The sequence below is a fragment of the Perca flavescens genome, chromosome 21 (genome assembly GCF_004354835.1).
Source record: "Perca flavescens isolate YP-PL-M2 chromosome 21, PFLA_1.0, whole genome shotgun sequence".
Lineage (NCBI taxonomy): Eukaryota > Metazoa > Chordata > Actinopteri > Perciformes > Percidae > Perca > Perca flavescens.
The window spans coordinates 12,048,361-12,074,503 of record NC_041351.1 but is presented as its reverse complement, the minus strand read 5'-3'; the positions used below and the strand labels follow the sequence as shown (position 1 = coordinate 12,074,503).

General features: G+C 41.4%; 1 protein-coding gene across 2 annotated transcripts in view; it reads right to left on the bottom strand.

The window, feature by feature from the left end:
• Window positions 1-24,793, bottom strand: part of LOC114548087 (disks large homolog 5) — a 36,447-nt gene extending 11,654 nt beyond the window's left edge. Inside the window, exons 1-25 of one of the 2 annotated variants that reach the window (XM_028567792.1) lie at window positions 24,036-24,793; window positions 18,386-18,454; window positions 17,472-17,640; window positions 16,958-17,101; window positions 15,382-15,565; window positions 13,313-13,569; window positions 12,590-12,902; window positions 11,704-11,934; window positions 10,324-10,508; window positions 10,072-10,197; window positions 9,683-9,815; window positions 9,442-9,566; window positions 8,969-9,144; window positions 8,665-8,768; window positions 8,131-8,223; window positions 7,074-8,021; window positions 6,825-6,948; window positions 6,472-6,616; window positions 5,831-5,952; window positions 3,020-3,103; window positions 2,765-2,924; window positions 1,680-1,842; window positions 1,464-1,597; window positions 811-975; window positions 380-563 (exon numbers count right to left, since the gene is read on the bottom strand). In XM_028567792.1, the coding sequence (XP_028423593.1) occupies window positions 380-563; window positions 811-975; window positions 1,464-1,597; window positions 1,680-1,842; window positions 2,765-2,924; window positions 3,020-3,103; window positions 5,831-5,952; window positions 6,472-6,616; window positions 6,825-6,948; window positions 7,074-8,021; window positions 8,131-8,223; window positions 8,665-8,768; window positions 8,969-9,144; window positions 9,442-9,566; window positions 9,683-9,815; window positions 10,072-10,197; window positions 10,324-10,508; window positions 11,704-11,934; window positions 12,590-12,902; window positions 13,313-13,569; window positions 15,382-15,565; window positions 16,958-17,101; window positions 17,472-17,640; window positions 18,386-18,454; window positions 24,036-24,333 (4,836 nt within the window). In that variant the 5' untranslated portion in view covers window positions 24,334-24,793. The remainder of the gene's footprint in view (window positions 1-379; window positions 564-810; window positions 976-1,463; window positions 1,598-1,679; window positions 1,843-2,764; window positions 2,925-3,019; window positions 3,104-5,830; window positions 5,953-6,471; window positions 6,617-6,824; window positions 6,949-7,073; window positions 8,022-8,130; window positions 8,224-8,664; window positions 8,769-8,968; window positions 9,145-9,441; window positions 9,567-9,682; window positions 9,816-10,071; window positions 10,198-10,323; window positions 10,509-11,703; window positions 11,935-12,589; window positions 12,903-13,312; window positions 13,570-15,381; window positions 15,566-16,957; window positions 17,102-17,471; window positions 17,641-18,385; window positions 18,455-24,035) is intronic. The other variant, XM_028567794.1, reaches the window with a different exon arrangement.
• Window positions 24,794-26,143: the final 1,350 nt, after the last annotated feature.

Below are 26,143 nucleotides of genomic sequence, written 5' to 3'. Positions count from 1 at the left end.
AGTAAGATGAGCAGAGCTTCTCTTTGTTTACACTTTTAATAGCATTTGTATTTAGCATGTGTTTTTGTTTTTTTCTGTACCCTCTCTAAAAATTATGATGGTTTCCTTTGTTACCTTTGAAGTGATTGTTTTCCTGTGCTACCACCGAGCCAAACAAATAATCAACAAGGGGGTATGCTCATTCAATGAGACCGTGAGGTTTCAAATTTCGAAAGGTGTGGTGTAGGTAGCCACGCAACTACTCCTAGACAAATGCAAAGGCATGCAAAGGTCATTATTCCCACCTTGTGTCTAATAATGTTTTGGCACCAACTGCCCAAGTCATTTTTATTATGCACATGACGTTCTTAGTTAATTAAAGTGATTTCATTGCAGGTACCTCCAGTATCAAATCTCCAGGCAGCAGGCCGTCAGGACTCTTAGCAGGACTGTCATCATCCAGACTCTCAACAAAGATGCCGTAAAGGTTGCCTCCACAGACCTGAACTCCCAGCTCCACCTGGATCCTCTTCAGCCTCACCAGCCGAGGCTCTGCAGCCCGGCGGGTGCTGGAACCAGGAAGCCTAAAGAAAAACCATTCAGTCAAGCTTTGAATTTGCCTGTCCCTCCACCTTAACCCCAACACAATGCATACCAATGGCTTTAAAGTTCATATTTGTTGGCTATGGTAATAATAAATTGTCACTTATTACAAGACAAACAGGAAAAAAAAATGTCAAAAGTGAAATACAAACAGAATATGAAACACAAAAAGACACCAAACATAAAAATAGCAGTATCGTTGGGAACAGAAATATGTTCCAGTCCCACCTGAAGGAGTCTTGAGGGCTGGTGGCAGGAGTCGTCCGTTTGGACGGCGGCGTCATGGTGCCCTCGTCCTGCTCACTCAGTGTGTCGACGGTGGAGTGATTGTCCGGGGAGGTGGCTCCGCTGTCGCGGGGAGTCGGCTGGTTGCTGATGGACTCCATACGAGAACTAAAGGACAACAGGAGAGGAGTCAAAATCTTTTCCACTCTTCGTAAAATTACTTAAAAATAAAGAGTATGAGTTTTGGAAATAAAGTCAATGTAAAAAAAAAAAAAAAAAAAAAAAAAAGACAGGAGTTGAAATAAGGACACAAAAGCTGTGCCATACTCTGAACATGTACTGAATATTTACTCTTGCATTTGTTACTTGATATCTAATTTGTTAAATTTGGCACTGCAGTATGTTGTCGTTTGATTGCATACTCCTAATAGGTTTGTTTGCTGTGGACACAGCGGTATGTGTTCATGTATTTACATTTTGCATAACCATTCCATTCATCTTTTTTTTTTACATTCTACTGAAAACAACTTTTACTGGTACTGTGCTGACAGTTTCTTTTTTTGTTGCCAGAATGATTCATTTGATGACCTGAAATTCATGAAATGAATCGGTTTAAAGTTACTTTTATTGGTGTTCTTTCCTCCTCGCCTTCTTACCCTGAGCGAGAGTGGTTGCCCAGCTGAAACATGTGGGGATTATACTGAGCCAAAATAGTGACTGTGTCACATTGTTGCCCGATCACCAGCCGTGCCTGCTGCTCGTTGGCATTGCGAAGGTTGATTCCATTAAACTGGAAACAACAGCGATTCATTAGACACAGAAAGAAACAATAAACAGCTAGATATCTAGTTGAAGCTTGGTGGCTGCTGTACCTCGAGGAGTTGATCACCGTACTCTAAACGAGCTTGGTGTGCGATGCTGCCTGCTGTCACTTTGGACACAAATACTCCCCCGTTCTCTCCACTCACAATGGAGATCCCCAGTGGTTCTGCTCCTTTCTGTACTGTCACATTGCGTGGCTCCTCCAAGTATGGCCTTCAGGGACAAACAAGGGGAACATGCTCAACTGTAATGTTCTGACATCTGTGGGAAACCATGAGGCTGCTGGCAGGATGCAACATGCAACTCTGAATGAGATAAACTCAATATAATTCCATACAAAATTCAAAGAAACTGTTGAGTGCAATTGGACCTTTCAATGCAATGTAGCTCTCCGTACTGTGATTTGCTTCTGACGATTTCTTTAAAGCAAAGATGCATTGCAAGCTTTCAGGTTAAACAAGTCTCAAAAATAAAGATTTGGGAGCTGTGTGGGACGTGCCAAGTGGATTTCAGAAACTAACAAAGTCATGCGATCATACAAAATTCAACAGCATTCTGAATAAATAAAAAGCACAGTAGATATGATTACCTAAGGGATACACATCCATTAGCTGTTTTTATTAGGGATATTAAACATTCAAACAAATCTAGCACCATTGCTGTGACATTGTATATCTGCAGTGTGTACACAGAAGGTCTTGATATTCCTGCTCTAAACAGCCTTGCAGGTAGTGCATATACTGCATATGTGCTACAAGCGGCACAGGACAAACCTCAAGCTTCTTAAAGAGAGGAACTTGGGCTTTGCTGCCAATGGAAGTCTGACAGAGGAAGTATTATAAGAGACAAATCTGAGAAGGAGATGGAGAGAGGAAAGACAGAAAAGTAATCACCCAAAGCAGGAGGGAAAGATTTCAAGTTGTAATGAACAGCAGAGTGGAGAGAGATGAGAATAAAATGATAGATAGGTAGTCAGTGTTCTAATGCTATGAGGATGGAGGCTCACAGCTTTGTTTACTGCTTTACAAGCATTTAATCACAATGAAGCAGACAGAAGTACAGACAAATGGTGGAAAACACGTTGTGTTCGGCTGAATGATGGCAGCATAATGACTGGGACGAGGGGCTGGCCTACCCATCCTTCCGCCTGTCACCAACTGGAGCAGGACTGACTGATATCCTGTGCTGGGTGGAAATGGAGCTCTGCGACTGGCTGCTAGTGAAAGACGACGTCTCCAGGTTGACAGGGGACATTGGAGGTGTCAGGCTGCTACATTCTGAATGTGAGAGGGAGCCTGGAGTGGCAGAGGAGAAGGGCATGCATTCAGACTTGCTGTTTGCTGCTGTGATTCTCGTTATCAGACGATGTAGCTGCCAAACTCAACTGTACCTCTGTCAGATCCAGTGGAGCGTGGATAACGAATTGGAGTGATCTTAATGCGTTCTGCCCTAAACTGTAAAGTACTGGAGGAGCCTAAAGACCACAAACAGAGGAAACATATTTAAAAGGCTCAGTTCACTGAAAATGACAAACAAAACAAAAAATAAATTTTCTCACTTGCCTATGTAGTTATTAAGCCATGCAGATACAGGGTTTCCCCCAGCATATTGCTTAGTGAAGGTGGTAATTTGTTTTCCCCGACATTGCGATAGACTGCTCTGATGAATTACTACAATGATAATATATGATGTGGCCGATCAGTCACCGTCATCTCCCCCCAGATCCTCTTCCTCCATACACCTGTCTGTCCCCTCCGCCCGTCTCACCACCATGGGGAGCAGAGCATTCAGCCGTTCTGCTCCCCGTCTCTGGAATTCATTACAACCCCAACTCAAAAACATTGATTCATTCCCCCATTTCAAATTGCAACTCAAAACACATCTGTTTAAAACTGCCTAATCCACTTGATGTCAAATGCCCTGCCTCTTTCGGTTGTTTTATTTACAGTGGGGGAAATAAGTATTTGACCCCTTGCTGATTTTGCAGGTTTGCCCACTTACAAAGAATGCAAAAATCTACAATTTTAATCATATGTACATTCTAACAGTGAAAGACAGAATCCCAAAGAAAATTCCAAAAAATCACATCATATGAATTTATTAAAATTGATAACCATCTGATGAGGAAAAACAAGTATTTGACCCCCTGGACAAACAGCATGTTAATATTTTGTAGAAAAGCCATTATTGGCCAGCACAGATGTCAAACAGTTTTTATAGTTGGTGACAAGGTTTGTGCACATACCGGCAGGGATGTTGGCCCCTCCTCCTGCAGACAGCCTCCAAATCATTCAGGTTCCGAGGTTGTCGCCTGGCAACTCGAATTTTAAGCTCCCTCCAAAGATTTTCAATCGGATTCAGGTCTGGAGACTGGCTAGGCCACTCCAGAACCTTGATGTGCTTCTTCTTCAGCCACTCTTTTGTTGCTTTGGCGGTGTGCTTAGGGTCGTTGTCGTGCTGAAACACCCATCCTCGACCCATCTTCAGCTCTCTCACTGAGGGAAGGCGATGTCGGTCCAGAATTTCACGATACATGGCCCCGTCCATCCTCCCCTCAATACGATGGAGTTGTCCCGTCCCCTTGGCTGAAAAGCACCCCCAAAGCATAATGTTGCCACCACCATGCTTGACGGTGGGGATGGTATTCTTTGGGTTGTACTCGGTGTTCTTTGCCCTCCAAACACGACGAGTTGAGTTGAGGCCAAAAAGTTCTATTTTGGTCTCATCTGACCACATCACCTTCTTCCAGGCCTCTTCTGAGTCGTCCAGGTGGTGAATGGTGAACTTCATGCGGGCCTGTACATGTTTCTTCTTGAGCAGGGGACCTTGCGTGCGCTGCAGGATTTCAATCCATGACGGGCGTAGTGTGTTACCAACCGTTTCTTTTGTAACTGTGGTCCCAGCTGCCTTCAGTTGATTCATCAGTCCCCCCCCTTGTGGTTTTGGGATGATTCCTCACCGTTCGCATGATCAGGGACACCCCACGAGGCAAGATCTTGTATGGAGGCCCAGACCGAGGGAGGTTGGCGGTGGTGTGGTGCTTCTTCCATTTCCTGATAACTGCACCGACAGTTGATCTTTTCTCTCAAGTTGCTTTCCGATTCTCTTGTAGCCCATCCCAGCCTTGTGCAGATCAACAATCTTGTCCTTGATGTCCGTAGAAAGCTCTTTGGTCTTGCCCATGGTGGTGATGTTGGATGCTGGTTGTTTGGGTGTTGACAGGTGTCTTTTATACAGGTAACGAGGTGAGGCAGGTGTATTTGATGTAGATAATTGGTTCGGATTGGGGCTGTGTCTTAAAGAAAGACTAACTGGCTTGTAGGAGCCAGAATACTTGCTGTTTGTCCAGGGGGTCAAATACTTGTTTTTCCTCATCAGATGGTTATCAATTTTAATAAATTCATATGATGTGATTTTCTGGAATTTTCTTTGGGATTCTGTCTTTCACTGTTAGAATGTACATATGATTACAATTGTAGATTTTTGCGTTCTTTGTAAGTGGGCAAACCTGCAAAATCAGCAAGGGGTCAAATACTTATTTCCCCCACTGTATTTTTGCTGCTTTTAAAATGTCTTATCTATCCCTGTACGGTGTCCTTGAGTGCAGAGAAAGACTCCTTTAAATAAAATCTACTACTACTACTACTACTACTACTACTACTACTACTACTACTACTACTACTACTACTACTATCATCTCAAGTCAATACATCTCGTCAATTTAGTTGCTAGATGACATCTAAACATTCATTAAATATGTGGTCTTTTCTATGTAACGTACAGTAACGCTGCTGAGCTACAGAGGTCTGGTAAGCTCATGTCTTTCTAACTCCACACCCCCAGATTTTTACATACTTACACTGGGAATCTCTGCCGTCATTCCACTACAATAGAGGCGCAGTAGACGTGTGTGGTGTGTGCTGAAAATATCCTGGTTACTTACTACTTCCTTAAAAAAAATTTAAAAAAAGTCATCCCTAGCTCACAGTGAGGTCTGTGTATCATCCACTGTAACGCGGACATTGTTTCTGATCTCTTCAAACACAACCAAACTATCTGCATGGCTAGACACCACTAAAAGTAAGAGAACGTTTGTAATTCCGGTGTCCCGACTCTTTAAAAACACGAAAATATATAAGAGTTAATTTACAGGACATATTATACAAGTTATGATTCGCCTAAACTAGGACTGCATACTTACCCTGTCTGGCGCTGGAGGGCAGGGAGTTGGTACTATGTGGTGGTTGGCTGCAGCTCGCCTCAGTCAAGTTCCCAGTGTGCTTGTGGCTGAGGTCCAGGCTGAGGTGACCTTGATGCTGGGGGCTAAAAGTGTGTAGAAAAAGGCCTCAGTAAGTCCCCTCCGGTCAATCAGTCAACCCAGAGCAAGATGTCATTTGCTACATGACACGTGTTTATGAGATCTGAGGCAGGGTTTTTTTGTTCAATAAAATGCACCATCACAGGATTATTAAATCAATGTAGAATGGCAAAAAACTATAGGGCTGCAACTAATAAGTACTTTTAGCATCAAACGGTCAAAAAAAATCCTCGTCAAATCTATACAATGTCAGTGAACAGCACAAATATTCCCATCACAAGGTGGCATCATCAAATGTCTCGTTTTGTCCAACCAGCAGTCCAAAACCCAAGATATTCAATATATAATGATATTAAACAGAGAACACCGAATATATTGTGGCATGTCACAATGTTATTACTAACACCTGTGCTATTCCTACGGTCACGAGTAAAAATGTCTGCTGTGAAAAAGAACTATTAGTGTGAACAAAGAAAAATGTAAGGAGTCTGGAAAATTTAAAAAAATCTGGCAGATGTTTACACCTTGTATGTGAATGTGGGTGGATGCCTGAGCTGGGAGCTGGAGGACAGTTGTTGGCCTGGATCTCATGGCTCCAGGCGGTGTACACCGGGTTCCTCATCACTGCCGTCACAGCAGGACACGGGGCTAAACCTCGCTGTGCTGGGTCTGGAGGAACACACGGAACAAGATCAAACATCAAATAAGACTCAACACAGACACTGTGATAAGAAGTAAAAAGGTACGGTCAAATTACATTTCCGTCATATGTCTCCCATTAATTTTCGATTGAAGGCCGAACGAAGGACAAATTCAAGCATGCATTTTCTGGATGTAAAAGCAAAACCGAACAGGTGAAGTTGTTCACATGACTTACGTGATGTGATGCTGCTGTAGCTGGGGGGTGCAAAGGGCATGCTGTAACGATTGGTTCGCATGGGAGAGAAGCGCAACAAGTCCATCGGCTCTGGGGAGTGCTCGTCATTAGAGAAACTCTGTACCTGCAAGACGCAATCAAGGAGGGATTTAATTTTATTTAAAATTCATAATTTTGTCTATAACATGTAGAAACACGCACATCAACAAGAATGCCAGATCAGATAAGGCTGTATCTCAGTTACTGTACCTGCATGGGAACAGGGATGTGTAATGGAGTAACATTTCGCCGCAGTGCCGGTGCTGATTTTGGCCGGTACCTCCTCTCCTCTGCTCGGTGTCGAATCCCCTCTGTGTCAGAAGGTTTCTTGAAGACGCTCTTGGTCTCCCCTGGTGGAGCATCAGTGTAATAGAGCTGGTTCCCTACCTTCCCATCTTCCTGCGGGCTTGTAGCTTGGGCTGGGGATGCTGGGGGAGTGCCGGTGGTGATGGTGGAGTCTGACGCCGAGCTATTCTGCTGGCGATGTTTGAACCTGAACGAGTCGCTCCTGGCTGGCGGGGTGGGAGGGGTCTGAGCGGATTCAGATATTGAGCTCTGTGGAGAGTGCTTGGGTATCTGAGAAAGAGACATGTAGTCCAATTTCGGGGACACATCAGGTCTCCTGAAAGCATTCACATCAAAGATGGACTTCCTCTGTTTGGCTTTTTTGTAGATGGAGAGCTGGGCACACTCAGAAACAGCAGCTCCCGCTATGACTTTAGGCCATGTGCCTCCACCAGGCTTCGCCGATGAGCTCTGCACTCGGTCCACAGCTGTCTGAGGAGAGCTGCAGTCGGAGAGGACGGGGGTGAAGGAGCGATGGTGGAGCTCCTGCCTCCTGTAGCAGAAGTCGGGGTGGTGCTCTGAGGGACTGTGGGAGGTGGAAAGGGAGCGGGAGTGAAGAGAGCTGTTGGAAAAAGGCTTGAGGTGGCAGTGAGAACTGCTGCTGCTGCAATCCATAGAGTCACCGGTATCCTGACACACTTCGTCCCTTCTGCCGCCCAAGTCACAGCTGCAAATGTCTGTTTGTGTGGAGCAGTTGTGCTTGGAGTTCCTGCAGTTCCTGGCGTGGATCTCGCAGGACTGGAGCCGAGAGATCTTTTCTGAGTCTCTCAAACCTTCAAATAAACTCTGGCCAGAACAGCTCTGTGGGAGGAACTGTTGATGAAGGGAGGTAAATAAAAACTTATTTCACTATACTTTTTATTTTTTAAGCAACAAGATATTAAAGCATACAAGTGCGGGTGTGTAGGTCTGAGGACTTCACCTTCATGAGGGAGATGCTGAGAGAATCACGGCAGTTCCTCAGTAGAGACTCGCATTCAGAGAGCGATGTGTTATCGAGTGCAATGCCATTGATCTGTAGTGGACAAGATCAAAAAGACTCCAGCAGTCACGACATGGCTTCAAAGACAACATACTATACGTGTCATGTATACATGTGTGGGAATTACAAAGTTCACCAAGTGTGTCTGTGAACATTCTGTTTCTTTCACTAATTATTCTCGAAGATGACAAAAGAGAAAAAAGAAAAAAATCTTGGTCAAACATTTAGCCTTTTCCAATTTGACACTAGATAAAAATGTTTCAATGGTGCTAATTTGATTGACATTCATTTGAAAACCTCATAGTACAAAATGGTAAAATACATAGGTTTCCTGTATACAAACTACCAAGACAGTACACTATGAAGAGAAGTGCATTGTGTGCACTCAAAGTATTGGCATATAGTGCGTTCCTTCCTTCTCATGGCATCAACTCTTGTCATTTAACTTAACAAGTTTTTGGACAGCATACTCACAGCTAAAAGTCTATCTCCAATAGTAAGAGAGCAGTCTCTCGCAGCTGGACTGCCAGGAGCCAACGTGGCAACAAATACTCCACTCTCCAAACCTATGCCACTGTCTGAGAGGTTAGACAGAAAAACAATCATAAACCATATAACATTTCATGTTAACTGTCTATCTTTCAAAAAACATAAAATATGTAATCCATCTATCCATCATCTGTTCATTATTCTGTTTGTAGTACTAAATAAGATTATCAACTACTGAGTATTAGTTGCCTGTTTACAGCAGCATTTTAGTAGTTTGGTTTAAGCTGACCTTTATGTCCAGCCAGGTTTATCTGGATTGGAGTGATGATCCGTCCTCCTAGTGACTTCCTTCTGCGAACCACCATATTGATCACTCCCTCGCCGCTCAGCACCGCTTTGATCACCTGCTTCCTATCTTTATTGGTCAGGTCCACATCATTAATTTTCAACAACCAATCGTTTACCCTGCACAGAGAGAACCAGAGTGATGGTACAATGAATCAAATTCTCCAAAAGACAATAAGTACACAAATAAAATAGGACTGGATATTGAATCTCAATGCTTCTTGAGTTACGACCTAAATGTGTCTGATGCATTAAGTATCAAACGTGGCATTGAATCCTTTTTCAGATTCTTAGGCTTTTTTTTCAATATTTTATTTATGCAAACACACTGCATTTTTCAGAACCAAAATAATATATAAAACTTTCAAATGATACCCAACACATACAACATTACTGAGAAAGCAGTGAGACACTTACCTTAATCTTCCTTCAGCAATACTTCCTTTATCCACCTTACTGACAAATATGCCACAATCTCCTGGTAAATAAGGATCATTTACCCCTTCAGCAATATCAAACCCAAGTGCTTTCAAATCCATGTCCTGAATAAGACAAAACAATTAATTTACAGTTTGATAGTACATTAAAATGTGGTACAGTCAAAGTTAATTTAATGAATATACATTAGGAAAATCACAAGATTCCCAGCAATTCTTACTCTGTCCTTCTCAAATTCTACAACTTCCGTCTCCCACTCCATTGAGTCCGTGTCGATGGCTGAATCATGTGAACTGTGAGCCATCAGGTGACGAAACCGTGCTTCCGTTTCCAACTGGTCCTCCATCTTTTCTCTGCAAGACACATAAAATGTGAATCTCTTAAATTAGTACAGTCACCTTTAAAAGTAATTTTGCTCAGTCAGTAACATACTTCCTCCACTGGGTGGCACAAAATATCTGGTATGAAATCATTCTGGATCCCCAAAACAAGAGGAGCACAGACCGACACAATTAGAAACTTTGTGAATAACGTTCAACCTAAAAAATGTGCAGAAAATGAGGCGGTCAAAAACTTACAAAAAACAAAAAGTGTGGAGGAATGACTCACTTTAGTTCTTTGAGTTCCCGCGCAGCATCGTTCTTCTGCTTCCTCGTGTCATCCAGATTCCTTAGAGCATCTGCCAGATCACTCACAGCTCTGTCCCTCTCTCGCCTCAGGTTGTCACATAGCGTGCTGACAGATGTAAACATTTTCACACAAAATCAGCATCAGACAAAATGTAAACAAATCTATTTTCATCCAAGCCTTTCTTTACATGCAACATAAATACAACAGACATCTTGTGAACATATTCCTCACCGTATGCTCTCCCTCTCTGCCACTATCTTGTCCCTCTCCTGAAAGGCCCAGTCTCGTCGGCACTTGGCTACCTCAGCCTCTTGCACGGCCTCCTTCAGCTCCTGAGAGATGGCCTCGTACTGCTTCCTAAGCATCTCGATCTCCTTGTTGGCTCGTTCCATGTCCAGAGTGGCAGAGTCTTGTTTCTGGAGGAGTTGAAGGAAATGTAAAATGACGAGTGTGAATGTAGGGCTGTACAAAGGGTGTGAGCAGCAAGGTGCTTTTAATCTAATATTGAGCTTGATGTTATGGTAGACTTATTTTAAAAAGAGGACTTGATTTGATCATTTTCTCTGCAAGAAATGTTTTTGCTCCAACAGATGCATGAGACACTTGAGTCTGTGTTCATCCCATAAAAGAAAAGGCAGTCACCGAATAGATTTTTTTGAGACCACAGCACTGGCTTAGCAGGGGTTCTGATGTACAGGCTCCGCCACAAAAAATGAGTTTTCTGGAGTTTTCTGGCCAAAAGTTGAACCTGGCTCAACTTTTGCTGCAAAGCAATGTAAAATCATCCAGCAACTCATCACAGTGGCCAACCATATACATGCAAACACATTCCTGATGGCTCACTTTATAGGATGAATGATGTAATTCTTCTTTAAACCTTCAATCATTGTCCAGAGTAACCTTGCAGAGTGTACAATCTTGTTTTTGGTGTGTGTGAAGCCTTCAAACCCATTGATGTATCAACTTAACGGACTTAAAAGATTACATTTACATAAAGTTTAACCATTAACACCTAAAAACAATTGCTGCAAGCTAAAAAGCAAGCTAAAAAGCAACTTCCATCCATGATGAGGGTAGTTTGAGGTGTCATCAATTGGATCAGTTAATGTGGTTTGAATAGGGTCAAATATAGAGTAGTATAAAAAGTGTACGTCTCACTTAGAGTGCTGGTGCGTCTGTAGTAAATGCTCTCCAAGTCTCTCTTGCTAATTGTACAGCAGGGAGACAGCCAAGTGTAGTGAGAGCCTTAATTTAGTCCATAGCTAAATTAATTCCATTAGACTTTACTGTACTGTTGTTGGGCTTAATTATCCATTTCTGATGCAGTGCCGTTTTCTTGTGCAAGAAAGTCGAAGAGCCTTTTCATTGTAATTGCTGTAATTTCCTAATGCACGAATTTCAGGACTTTCATTGCAATTAATCTGACAATCGCACTGAAATGAAAAGTGGGATGGGTGATACACTTTCTCAACAAAATCAATGTGTGGAAAACTGCCAGCTGCTGAAAAAAACCTTTACTACTACTCTATGAGATGGGATGAAGGGATTATTGTCAGGGGTATAAATCAATCCCTCCATTTGTAATGATAAATCTCCCATCTGTCTGGCTACCTGTCTGGCCTGGTAATACTCTCGCAGCAGCTGGTCCCTCTGGATGATGGCCTCTGTCCTCTCCTTGCGGGCCACATCTCTCTCTTCACGCACCGCCTCAATGTCCTTGCAGGCCTGGCTCAGCTCTTTCTGGGCCTCGGCCTTGTCCTTCACTTCGTGGCAGTATTTCTCCAGCAGCTCGTTCTTTTCACAGATGGCCCGGTCCCTGTCCACCAGTGCGGAGGCCAGCTCCTTCATATTGCACAAAAACATAACAGAAGTGGATGAATGATTAAAAGTAAAGTAAATACTCATCTTCTTAGTCCTGTTTGTTGTCCAGCAGCTGTGACACTGGAATTTCCCTCTTGGGGATCAATAAAATCTTATCTCATCTCACTGAACTGAAGATGCTACTAACACAAACTTCCTATTAGGTGAAAAACTGAGGATTACAAAGACCTTTTCCCCTTTTAAAAGAAGTAGACGACAATTTGTGTTGTCAATTTTGAGGTTTTTTAATTGGCTGGGCGACTCAGGTTAAACTGTAGCCTTTCAATAGCAATGACAACACATGACTGCTTTTTTTTCCGAGCCTCAATAAAAAGCTCTGGGTGTTGCCAAAATTAATAATGACAGCAGCTGTAACCAGCTTAACTACAGTGAATACATTTGTCACACAGATATTATGCAATAAGTCATTCTTCAACACAAGTACCCTTGTAAATTTGGAGCAAACATCGTGAAATTGATGAAACTGAAAAAATGAATGATGAAAACATGTTTTACAGATATAAATTAACAAGTCCATTATCTAAACAAGACTGTTCTCCCATTTCTTAATGGAACACGTTTAACCTAATTTAATCTTAGTATGAGACTAAGAAGAACCCCTTGAGTCAGCAGTTACCTGTCGGAGGGCCTCCAGCTCCTCACTGGCCACCCGTCTCTCTGAGGAAGTGTTTTTCAGCTTCGCCTCTGCCATCTCCAGCCCTGTCTGAAGCCTGTCCACCTCTTTGATCACCTGGTCACGCTCACTCATGATCAGACGGTACTCGTTGATCACAGAGTCCCGCTCCTCCTTGTATTTCTCGCCTTCTTTTGCCGCCTTGAGCTGCTGGGTCTTGAGCCGTGTCGCCTCTGACTGCAACCGCTCCATCTCTCGCTGCAGCTCCTTGTTCTGGGATGCGGCCTTGGCCAGTTCTTGCTGTGTGCTGTCAAACCTGTACAGCATAGGGAATGTATTGGGTTTTATTGCTTTTGATAACTTGTCACCCTTTGCAGATGCTTTTTTTTTTTTTTTTTTTTTTTTGAGTTTGGCTGCAAAAAAAAATTTTTAATTAAAAAAGAAACACAGACAGGCAAAAACAGCAAGTGACCAAGTTTGAAATCTCAGCATCCTAAAGGAAACACTCAAATGGGAAGGCATCTGCAAAGCTTAATCTGCCTTGGACTGAGGATGTTTTAAGCACTGTGCATATTTGACCTTGGCATTACACTCGGCAGTACTGAGTTTGAACCAAAGTTTGCTGCAACTGCTGTTAACCATTAGACGTTTTACAGCTGCCGTGTCTGTGTGCGTGCAGCTTCTATTGCTGCGGATTTGATTTGTCCGCGATATTTCCTGCTTTACCTTCTTATTGACGAGGAGAACTGCTGCTGATAGTGGATGGCAGCATCTCTCTGCTTCAGCAGCATGTCCAGCTGTTTCTGCAGCCGGCGGTTCTCCTCCTCAGCCTGGTCCAGACGACTCAGGTCTGCGTTGTGACCGGACGTCTTTTCGTTGTAGCGCTTCCTGAGAGCCTCGTAGTCACTCTTCATGGACTCCAACTTGTCCACACTGGTGTCGTAAAGCTTGTTGAGGACATCAGATGACCCCTCTCTCATCACCTGGAAAGAACATCATTCAGGCGCTTACTGAATTAGGGTACAATGGGATGCTCATTTCATCCAGTTGTTGTGATGCATTTAATGAGGTCAATAAGGATGGCAAATGATGCAATGGACTGAGTCTTTCAGTATAATTATAAAAAGATGAGATTTGATCATTCACTGTTGGCTTATTCAATTACATTTACATGCATTCAGGTTAGTTTTAAATGTTTTGTTAACAGTGTCTTTGCACAGAAAAGTTACCTAATCTCAACCAAAGATGGCAGGGCTTCACTAGTGCTTTTGATTTCAGAAAAGTTAGATGGCAAAATGTTCTCAAACGTTGTATATTCTCTGTACTACATATATGTAGTACAGAGATGTACTGTATATTGGATGTGTGGGTTTTCATTGCTCTCTTTAAGAAAATTAAAAAACATTTAATCACATAAAAAAGAAAAGTTAGACTGCCTGCAACTCTGTGCAACTTCTGGGTGCTCTGGATATAAATGTAATAAGTAAAAACTTGCATAACAATAACAGTTAGTTTGTGGTATGAACTGGACTAACCACATGATTGTATCACAGAAGATGATGTGTGATATTAGCATAAATTCATAAAATAAACTAATATGTGTACATTTACTCAATCCATGTGCTGATCAAAGGAACTGTCACAGAAGGGATCCCGGGGCCTTCTGGTGGTATAGTGGCTAATATAACCACAATGTCCCAAGTTCAGTCAGGGATCTTTGTTGCGTGTCACACCCCTCCTCAGTCTCCCAATGTTTCCCATCTGTCTCTCCACTGTCAATCCAAGAAACAGGAAGCAATCTATATAACTATGCGAGATCATTCGTCAACTATGTATACACAAGCGCATCAGCAAGAGTGCAGGACTTTCCCCGATACATTAAAAAGTGAATAAAGCTTATGATTCTTTCCCACACAAAAGATTCCTTCCTTATTTAATATTGTATTTTTTACCCGTTTCCTTCAGCTTGTCATTATTTATGACATGGCATCAAATTGCAGTCTTGAATAATACTGATCACAATAACCTTCCTTTACATGAGTCACCAAAATTTCTCAATGAATGAGATGCCCGTCAGTCTATAGGATATCACATTTACACTCCTTGTTTTTGTCTTAACTTAAAAGCATCAGTGTATCATTTGGTTAGGTAGGCCTACATCTAACCTATATCCTACACACATATCCTTCCAGATACAGTACCAGTCAAAAGTTTGGAAAAACTTTCCCATTCAAATGAATGAGAGATGAGAAAGCGTGACCAAACATTTGACTGGTACTGTATATATAAGTGGACTTTGGACTGACATCACTGAGTTAATTTGATTCCTAATTTGACTGACGCTGAACATTATTTTACCTAATGACGACATTAGCTTTGAGAACAATCAAAGAGCCACGAAAGACATTCCCCATGTTTATGTAAGGTACTGCAAACATTTAATGATCTGACCTTCTGACTGTAGTCAGACTACATGTCCGACGATGGAACAGTAAAAGATGCAGGTTAAGTCATTTGTCTAATTTGAAAGAATGTTTTGAACGATGGAGACATGGGAGGACGAGTTTGTCTGACCCCATTTCTCTGAATGATGTTGTCATCTTGGAAGTAATGGTCACAGAGAGATATTGATTTCTGTCTAAAATGTCAAGATCCAAATGATTGAATCTAAAAGGCAGTCAGAGATGGAAACGAGTGTGCAAGTACTACAGTGTGTGCAGACAGTATGAACGTTGGTGAATGTTTGTATTCTCATCTGTGGACGTATAAGCATGAATATAGATTGTTCCGAGTACCTGCTGGTGTAGCATCCTCATTTCAGCCACCTCTCTCTGGTCGTCGCCATGCAGCCTCCTCAGCTCCTCACAGGCCTGTTTTAGGTGGTTATGCTCCATGACCAGCTGGATGTTGTCCTGTCTCACCACCTCGAGCTCCTCTTTCAGCTGGCCATGCTCGCTCCCCAGACGGCTGTGCAGTGTACTGAGGAGATACCACAGCAAGTACCATCAGACCGTGGACACTGCCAGCCGTGGTTAAAATCAACAATAAATTTTTTAGCCCTTGGGGGGTGTTGTTCTGTGTTTGAACTCTATGTATGAATACAGACTTTATGTATTAGTGCCTTGTGTGAAAACACCATTTTGTTGTACTGGAAGCCTATATGACAAGGTGCTGGTATATCAAAAATGCCCATCACAATTTTCCAAGAACCCAAGGTGATGTTTTCAAGTTGCTTGTTTGTAAATGACCAACAACAAACCAAACCCAACTGCTAAAAGCAGCAAATGCTCACCTTGAAGAATATTTGGAATAATTTGAAAATGATCATGAAATTTGCTGTTGATTCATGTAATTTCCTTTCCGTCAGTTAATCACTTCAGGACTACTGAGAATTAACACTACACAATTACTACAAATGAATAGACATGATTTCCCTTGTTCTGTGCATATTGCCTACTTTTTAGATGTGTTCTGCTCACGTCCATGCCCACAACTCTTTAGACAGTCCTTCAAATCCAACATGCATTTACTGCTTTACTTGCCTACCTTAAATAAAAAGCCTATGTGCTGTGCCTTATTGATCATAGTACAATTCATTGGTCAGGCATGAATGTCCCATTTCCCAGTCACAGAGGATGGTGTTTAGTGTGAACGGGTAAGTGACAGACAAAGAAAGGGCAGTAATAAATAAAGACTTTTTCTATTCTAATTGCAAACAGGGCCCAGAAGGAGAGGCTTAAAAATGGCAATAATCCTTCATCTGTCTGTTTGCATTTGGGGCCAGATGTTGGCTCCCTACACTTTGAAGACAGTATGGCATCATTAAATCACATAAATGGACCAGCCTCCCCTTCACATCGACTCAGCTCAGCTTATTTCACGGGACAACAAATGCTGTGTCCGTAGCGTTATCCTCATGGCACAGATGCCGTGCCATGCACACAGCGTTCAGATGATGATTACAGAGCATGCTTTGGCATGAACTCTTTAAGAAGGGCATTACTTATAGAGGAGTAATTCAGACTATGCTCTCAACCTTTGGTCTGAAAAGACGACTCGGGATTTATGCTGCTAAGAAGACAATAGAAACAGTCTTTTTCTACAACAATCACAAAGATGAAATCAAATTGATGAAAGGCTGCAAGGATTTTTTCAAGGCTTAACTCATCAGCTTTTGGACTGGTATAAAAGGCTTCCTCCATATTACTCTCGCAAAAGTCAAATCTGTTCTATGCAATCTGCTGTGAATATGTTAGAGGAAGAACGGAATACCAGCTAAAACCCTGCCGGCTGATTGCAAAGGCATACAGCACAAATGCTCCGGCTGTTAAAAAATTGACGAAAGGCCGTGCAGTAGGGCTTTCCACTCACTGGTAAAAGTCTGCTTTCTTTACAGCCTCCTCGCACCTCTTCAGGGTGGTGCTGTGCTGGTTCTGCAGGGATTGGAGGTCTGCCATTGCTTTCATGCACTGTAGCTTCAGACGCTCGTAGTCATGACCTGCTTTTGTGTTTGGTCTATTTCACAGAGGGGGTAGAATGGAGACAAAATTGTCATGCAATAAAATGTAGTTTTAAGACGTGACATGGAAGGATGAGAGAAGCCTTAATGAGATAAACATCATACAAACTTTGTGCTCATGGGAATACAACTGAAGAGAGGCATCATTAAAATTGTATGCTAACCCCTTGTACAGAATTGAGCATATTTTAAAACAATTTTGCATCACATAAGACCATACTTCTTTTGTTGTCTGTTGCTTTTAAAAGCTGAACAAGGCAAAATGCCTCTATTCATAGAGTGCAGGTATACACAGGACTAGTGCGCTTTTCTGTAAAGGTTTGTTTTGGAAAACAGGGAATCCGGTACATGAGATCAGAACAGTACCTGCAGTCATCGAAGGTTGTTCCGGGTGAAGAGAGAGCCAGACGTTTACGTAGTTCGTCCCTCTCGCGGGTCACATGTCTGAGCTGGAACAGAACCGTCTCCATCTTCTCGTTCACCTGGTGGCTGTCCATGTGAGCGGGCGGAGGGGAGGAGGCTTGACCAGGCGTACCTGTGTGAGTCAGCATGTCACTCGTGGCATGTGCCGTTCACAAAGCTCAAATGATGGGAAGTGCTGCTCCATCAATTTCTTCTAAATGTTCACTTTAACTGATGTGTTCTTTGTTTTCATCTTTTTACTGACAACGTGCAAAAACACTGACGAAAGACTTGTGTACTCGCAATGCTCAAGAGTCGCAGACTGAACTTACTTGGTCTAAATATTAACCAATCACAAGCAAGAGCTCTTTGTTGTAGCTACTGGACCAAACATCTACACATTCATTACAAGCCTTAACCTTTATCTTACTCTATCAATTTTAATCATTGCTCACATTTTTGCAGCCAAAATCAGTTTAATATTCTACTTCATTATTCATTAACCTCAGGGCTTGTGAATATATTACACAGAAATCCCCGCACTGATACAATTCAAAGTTCTGTTTCCCTTTCGGGAGTATTGACCAGTCAAATCCTCTCGCCCTCAGAGAATGACTAAATGAAATGGGGTGTGTGTGTGTGTGTGTGTGTGTGTGTGTGTGTGTGTGTGTGTGTAGAGGTTAAATCCTTCTCACATCTGTGTAATCACTTGCATGTGCTTAGAGTCTAACAGGCAGCGACCAATGACTATTATTTGAAAAATATTTTCTATATTAATAGAAAATAATATACAATATATATAATAATATTTTTTTAAGATAATGTTTTTATTTTTGCATTTCTGAACACCTGACCACCACAATGAGCGCCCCACTCACCTAAGCTGCTGAGAGAGCTGCTGCTTTCTGAGTCCGACGGCATAGTGGACAAGATGCTGTAAGTGGACCCTGCGAGGCGAACAAAACATTAAAGTCAGATGTGAGTGTACTCGACCATGTCTGCATTATAGTCTGATGATTATCTCCAGCATTGTATGGTACATCAAGGCAGTGGAGCTTGAGTTACATTCAGGGGCATTTACTGAAAAAAAGGCCAGCTGGAAGCATAATAAGGTGGGACTTTCCCCAACTTGGGATAGCTGGCCTGTGGGCTGACAGCAGAGTGTGGCTAATTATCAGTTGGGCAGAGAGCTTGAATACTGACTAGCCAGGGCCCCAAAGAGGCTGCAGCCTCAGAGCTTCTCCTTTTATCTCCTCTGACAACATCACACAGTCCCCCCTGTGAAAGCCCCTTCTTTTATAGCCAACAGTGATTCATAATTAACAGTACAGAAAGGAAGCGTCAGTACAACACTGTAAATATTATGGAGAAGATTGTGTTATTTGAAATAGCAACATATCTGAAAGCCAGTTATTGTTTTCTTCACTGGTAAAACTATTGTATTATTTTGAAATTGTATGTGTTTAAAGCATATTCCAAATCATTCTGGTGGCACTCCGGACAAATCATGGTCAAAATTCTTAAATAACAAAAATGTCAACAACAAAAAACTACAAATTTTAGCAGGTGAAACCAGAATGTTTTACATGTTTCACTTAAACAATGAACAGACTATTAAAATTGTAGTCTATTAATGTGTTTCGACACTACTCCCAACTGTTAACTATTTTCATCAAATGTGAATCTAATAAGCACGTCCACACATCTCCACCTTTAAGTGTGTCAGAAAATTTTTTAATTGTAATGCTTTTACTGAGATCTAACTCGGCCGTGGGATGAGCAGCTTATAGTTCAGTTAGCCTAAATCAGCAACTTTCACCCCTGATGTAAAGTCTAGCGCTCGACTAGGAGCGGGAGCATGACAAACAATTTTATTTACCCACGTCCCAGTACTCTAAATCAATCCCTGACTGGCTGAGCTCCCACTAGCTAAAAAGGAGACTATGAGTTTGATTAAGACTGGAAGGAGCCATGGCTCACCCCTCTTTTTCCCAGCAAAGGACTGAAAAAAAAAAAAAAAGACTGATGTGCCTCAGGAACCGTGGCATCCCATGGATCAAGCTCTTTGTTCTCGCTCTAGCTTAAGTTTCCCATGACTATGTTTGAGCAGAGTCTCAATGGGCAAGGTTCACTGTGTCATAGCTCATAGAGTCATGTGACATGGACCTCGCTGCGGTCTGACCCTCACCACTCAAAACACTCATTTAGGTGGATCTCTTTTCTAAAGTCACAGCAAACCTGGTGCATATTCTGACCAGCAAAAAAAACAAAACACATTCTCTTAAAGCTGAAAGCATGAACACCAACACTAAATGCTGATATCTTCTAAAAATCACTCCGCTCCACTGATAATGAATGAGAAACACTCATAAATACTGTGTCTTCTCCATGAAAATAAGTCTGTGTTCTTACTCAGATCTGACAGCTCTACAACAAGGTTAGGGCAAAAGTAATTTGGTTTACACTTTTCATACGGTGTAGGTCCATTAGTTATTGATCCAGCTTTAGATAAAGCAAATTAAGTCTTGTCCATCGGTGTCCTGTATTATCATGTATTATTATAAATGTATCATCATCATCATCATGCATCCAGTTTCAGAAGTCATAAAATCTATGAATTCATCTGAAGGGCGCTGAGCATTCAAAGATGAATTTTGTTGTTGTTGCACATTTAAAAAGGTCCAGTGTGTAACGTGTTTAGTTGTTCATCATCAAAATATGTGTTGCCAGTTCACAAACTTGTCCTTTTTCATGAATATTTACCACCACCATCAATTCCAAGTATTCCTTTTGGCTTGAAATTTTACATTTGCATTCGCATGAACTGGGGTAGACGCTCCATATTCATGCGCCATCTTGAAATACGTTAGCCGGTAAGGGACATACAGGACATACTGCTCCGCCTTTCGCGTTTTCGCTGTCACATGATAAACTCACAGGAGCTGCTAATGCTGCTAATGGGTATCGTAGCTTCATGGCCCCGGCAAGTTTGAAGAAAGAAACATGGAGGACCACATGTATTCAAAATCAAAATTTCAGGAACAGGAGTCTTCTTCTTCGCCCAGAAAAAGGATATTGAAAAGAGCAAGAGACTGGCTTTTTGAAGCGTGAAGGCTACCATAGCTCTAATACGTACTTTGAACTGCGTGGTGCGAGAGAGTTGATTGCGATATATGATCTCAACACTAGATGGGAGAAATTCCTACACATTGGACCTTTAAGCAAAGATAAATGAGCATCAAGTGTTACATTTGTGAAGTTCTGTCAGTTTATTGATGTTCATATGCAGGAACATGTGCAAATAAAGCCTTAACTGTAGTGATGAATTAGATATTTTTCACAGCAAACACTTAGACTTGTTACAGCAGGAAAAGCAACCGTGTTAAATAATAAACATTAATGTTCCAAAGGAAGAAATGACAGCATGCCATTTACAGTGCACAGAAGTCAGCCAGCATTGTGTTATTTATACCTGTAACGTGTTACATCAGCGTGACATCACTTGAGGCAATTTACAAGATTTCACAGTTCCTTTTGGAGCCCCAAAGGCTTCAAACTTATTTTTTCATATATGTGGTAGTACTCCACAAGACCTTTAAACCAATGTGTAAAATCGGTGGAGTTCCACTTTAACAACTATTGCCAGGAAATTTGGTACAGACATTAATGGTGCCCAGAGAATGAATCCAGTGTTTTAATAACAATTTGTTGCAGACATTTGTCTTTGTGAACTTTGGTGATCCTATGATTTTTCAACTAGCTCCATTATCAAGTCAAAATTTCAATTTTTCCAAAACTTTGTACGTTTATCTATGTAACAGTTTGGATTTCTTTTACGTGAGCATTACAACCGTATAGAGTCGCTAGTGTGGCTGTAAACAGTCTTGTTTTCTTGTATTAAGACATTAGAACTCTCCTACTACCAGTCTTATTTTGCAGTGGCACAGCACAGCCAAGTGAGCATGTCAGCCACGGTACAAACCCTTATGATGTGCTTCCGTCATGTTATTGTTCTTCAATAAAAAAGGTAGAACAATCTGTAAACAAAAGGTATCTTATGTCAAGCCCTGAAGTGTTATATACACAACTATAGAATAATATTTGTTTATTTATTTAAAAAAAAGAAGAAAAAAATAGCCCTCTGGGGTACACACCTTTTTAAGTACTGTACAGGGATGCATCTTATTCACATCACAGTGAAAATCTTGCAGCTTGGTGATCATTTCAATAGGCTACATTTGGCATCTCTGTACCTGCTGGGGTTAATTAATGAAGCTCTCACTCATTAACGTTCTGATTACAAAGATGATCTAGCTCTCACCCTCTGCGAGATCAGGCTGCTGACAGCACACATTATTTAAAAACATAGGCTTGTAACAAGCTACTGTTTTCCTAGGGAAAGGCCCTTCTTTTAGCTATGCAGTGGAGGAACCTGTCTGCCCAGTAGCAAAAAGCAGCTCAGCCCATTTGCATCCTGTGTGACTACCAACAGGGAGCTGCAGACTTACCACACTACTTTAAGCAGCCCAGAACATGTGTGTACAACCCTCTACAGCAGCAGAAAGCCTTCAGTACTCCGTTCTAGACTCGGTGCACGATTGTGAAATGCAGCGCAAAAATGAAAAGGTTTAGAAAAATAGAATCACTCTGCAGCTTCAGTTCTCTTATGAATAATGAGGACAGAATAAATGCATAATTAACACCTCACCATTCAGCTCACTGAGTATGATGCAATAACAGGAGTGTGAACAAAGTAACTAATGCAAAAATGCAAAAGGTGCAGTAGATGTGCTGAACAAGGACCATGTAGTGGTGTGCATGCATTACTACTGGGGAATATTGCGCTTATATGTTTTGGGAGATAAATCATGACCGGTTGGGCTTATGCTGAATTTGATGATAAATGAATCAGCCTTATGAAAACAGCAAGAGTTTTTCTGTAGCTTTGGGATATGGCGAGGAAGAAAAACATATTTACTCCTCCCTGAGTGGGAAAAGGTGATTTGTTTTTGTGAGCAAACAGGACAAAATTATACTCCTATTACTCTAAATGAACTGCAGAGAAGAGTATCCCAAAGGAATTCTACAGAAGGCTGAGACATTGCACGAAATGGAGGAAAATATCTAATTGCGATTATTTTTGACCGATATTGCGATTGCGATATGATTCACGATATTGGAGGGAATGATCATTTTTGTATCATTATTCTCATTGAAAAATATTAAAATTAATAAAATGTTAAATGATTATAGTGTGATTTTTTCTGTACTAGTTTGTAGGTTGGGACGTCTCTGCAGCAACACAATACTTCATTCAGAATGGTTTGACACATTGTTTGCCTCTAACAAATATTGCACCCCCCCCTGCGATTTGGATATTGTACTAGTCCATTGCAATTTCGATAAAATTGTGATTAATTGTGCAGCCCTAATGTACAATCCATTTTTATGTTAAGAAACAGCATTTTGGACTGTTGTTGGGACAAAACAACGACATTAGAGCTGAAATGATTAGTCAATTGATCAATCAATTGAAAATGAATACTATTTTTTTTAACTTAAAAAGCCAAACATTCCCTTGTCCAAGTTGTCAAATGTACAGATTTTCTCTTCTCTTATGTGATAGTAAACTGAATATGTTTGGGTTTTGGTCTGTTGGTTGGACAAAAGTCACCTTGGGTTGTGGGATATTTTGATGGGCAACTGTTCACTATTTCCTGACATTTCATACACCAATTTGATATGATTATGTCAAGAAAATAATGCGCAGGCTAATCAAGAATGAAAATAACTAAATAGTTGCAGCCCTAGAAGCATTTTGAAGACATCAACTTGGGCTCTGGGATTATTGTGAATGGCATCTTCTGACATTTAGGGCAAACAATTATCAAATTAATGAAAACTATACAGATTATTTGATCATGAAAAATATTCAGTTGCACTTGTACCAATTACACAAATGAAACGGACATCTTCCATTCTCTACTCTCTCACAGTGAGGGACTCACTCTATAGTAAGTCACTGTGTGCATTAACAAACATGTAATTCTTCACTCATTCATTTGACTTTGAGAGTGGGTTATTGATTCACACTCACAACTTCGGGCAGCCCTGCTGTCACTACATTGATTGTTTGGGTCTTTTTAGGTCCATTAGGCTAAACACTTTCACAAAGGGCTGGCAGGCTGTGCTTTTAGGGACATGGCAGAGGAAACAAGCACAGTAGTGTGAGTGTAAATAAGCATCACGTCACATGAGTTGGGCCCTATCTCTCTCTCTATCTTTTTGCCCAAAGGAAAAGTCATGTCCTTAATCAAGTTGTCATATGGTCAATACCCCTAATGTCAGTTAGATCATGCCCAGAGCAGGATCGAAAACAGGTTGGATCACAACCAAAATAAAGGACACAAGTCACAACACACCATACATCACCATAATAGAGCTATAGGCTACATGCTTCTGCATGCCTTTATACAAGGCAGTACTTCATTGTTATGTGCCCGATAAGTAGGCTATTCTGCTTCTTACCAGTTGTATGATCCACTGGTCCGGTGCTATTCAGCAGCACAGAGTCCAGGTGAGGGTGCGTCTTCTCCAGGGCCGTGCAGAACTCTGCGAAATGGTCTCGGTCCTTACTTATCAGTATCTTCAGGAGAAGGTCCACTTTTTCGGGGTTGGAGGAGCAGTTGTGTCCTAGCTCGTAGCGTTCAGACTGACTGATGGTCCCGCAGTGAGCCAAAACATCCACAACTCGGTCCGCATCTGTAATCGACTCCACCAAGTTCTGGTAACATTTCTCCAACAACTCTTTATGCTTGGGCTCCATCTCGCTCCGCTTTGCTTTAACCAAAACCAGCTTCGGGACAAATCCAGCTTCTTTAGCTACGTTTCTGGTAGTCAACTTCACTTCGTACTACTGTCCTAACTCCCCGAAACTATCCAGCTCGACCCAGTCGGGACGGTTTTCAACCCGAATTGAAGGATACACAAGAAGTAGCCATATTTGTTGCCCAAGGCTGTTGACTGCACGAAGATGACAACACATTTTCCCAACCGCCGCTCCGTCCTTTCCGACAAAAAAAATCACGTCTTTGCCTCTTTAAGCTCCGCTACGCACACGTTACGAAGACATTGTCGTCCTGAAATCAAGTTCTTTCGACATGTTTAAAAGTGTAAAAAACTCTTCCGAGAGCCTCTCTCTGTCAGACTACAAACTCCGCCATGTCTCACCGTCCAAGCAGCTGTAGCCCTGTGCCAATCATATTTCCGTGCAGTGGACGTTTAAGGTAAACGTAGGCGGGGCGTTGTTTTTAGACGCACCTGGCTCCCCGTCTCTTTAATTCCCATTAAGAAAAATATTATAATAATTTACCCAGTAGCCTAGTGGGATGTACCATTTACTAAAGTAGTGTACTTAAGTGCAATTTGGAGATACTTGTACCTTACTTGAGTATTTTCATGTTATGCTACTTTATATTCTACTCCACTACATTTCAGAGGGAAATATTGTAGGCTACTTACACATTATGCGTAAATAATTCAGAATTCCCATTTCAGAATAATACAAGGCTACGTATTATTCTGAAATGGGCTATTCTGCTAATGAGTACTTTTTGTTTTTGGTAGCTAACGTGAAGTTTCATCTAAGAGAGTGCATCAAAGCCTATTTAAAGCTCATACATATAGCCTACTTTGTATAAAACGTAATTATCTGTAAAGTAACAAGTAACTAAAGCTTTCATTTAAATTCAATGGAGTAAAAAGTACAATATCTCCCTCTAAACTGTTGTGGAGTAGGAGTATAAAGTAGCATAAAAGTAGGCAAGGCAAGGCAAGGCAGCTTTATTTATATAGCACATTTCAGCAACAGGGCAATTCAAAGTGCTTTACATAAAACATGAAAGAGCAGTTAAAGTACAGTCCGTAGCCTACTATACTGTATTTCACCACTGTGTTCAGATGTGTGTTACTGAAGACCTTTTTTCCTACTTTATGGATAATTGTTTATTATGTTGTGTATAAAATGACTACTGTATTCAGTTATGGCGGGAAACAACATAAAAATGGGAATTTGAACACTTCCATGACAGCTGGGTTATTTCCTTATGCTCCAGAAAATTATGGATCTTGTGGTGAGACAACTGTTGTTTCCACGTCAAGAATGAACTTTTAATCTCAAATGATAATATATACAGTCTAATAAATGTCAGATTCAGCCTCTGAAATACTCTCCATGTGTAGATTTGTAATTTTAGAATGTAAACTGGTAGTTTAAACATAGATCAGAAGGTTCACAAGAAGATTAAAGAGATGATAAATGAAAAACTTTATTTTACACACAATTAAGGTTATTCTTTTATGACTTTTCTCTATTTGCTTCTTTATTCTGGTTAAATACTAGATTTTTTTATTTAGTTCCTTTTCTTCTCTTCAAGACCATAAAAATCCTTTATAAGGAAGCAATCTGAGAAGGAAAAATGGCTCTTTGGTTAAACTGATCACAACTCATGTCAACACCATTATCTTTGATGAGGGGTCACAAGTATACATTTTAGGGGGTCACAAGCCAACAAGATTGTGAACCACTGCTCTCAAATCACTACAGCAAAACTGAGCAGTGTTTACAGTTAAGCAGT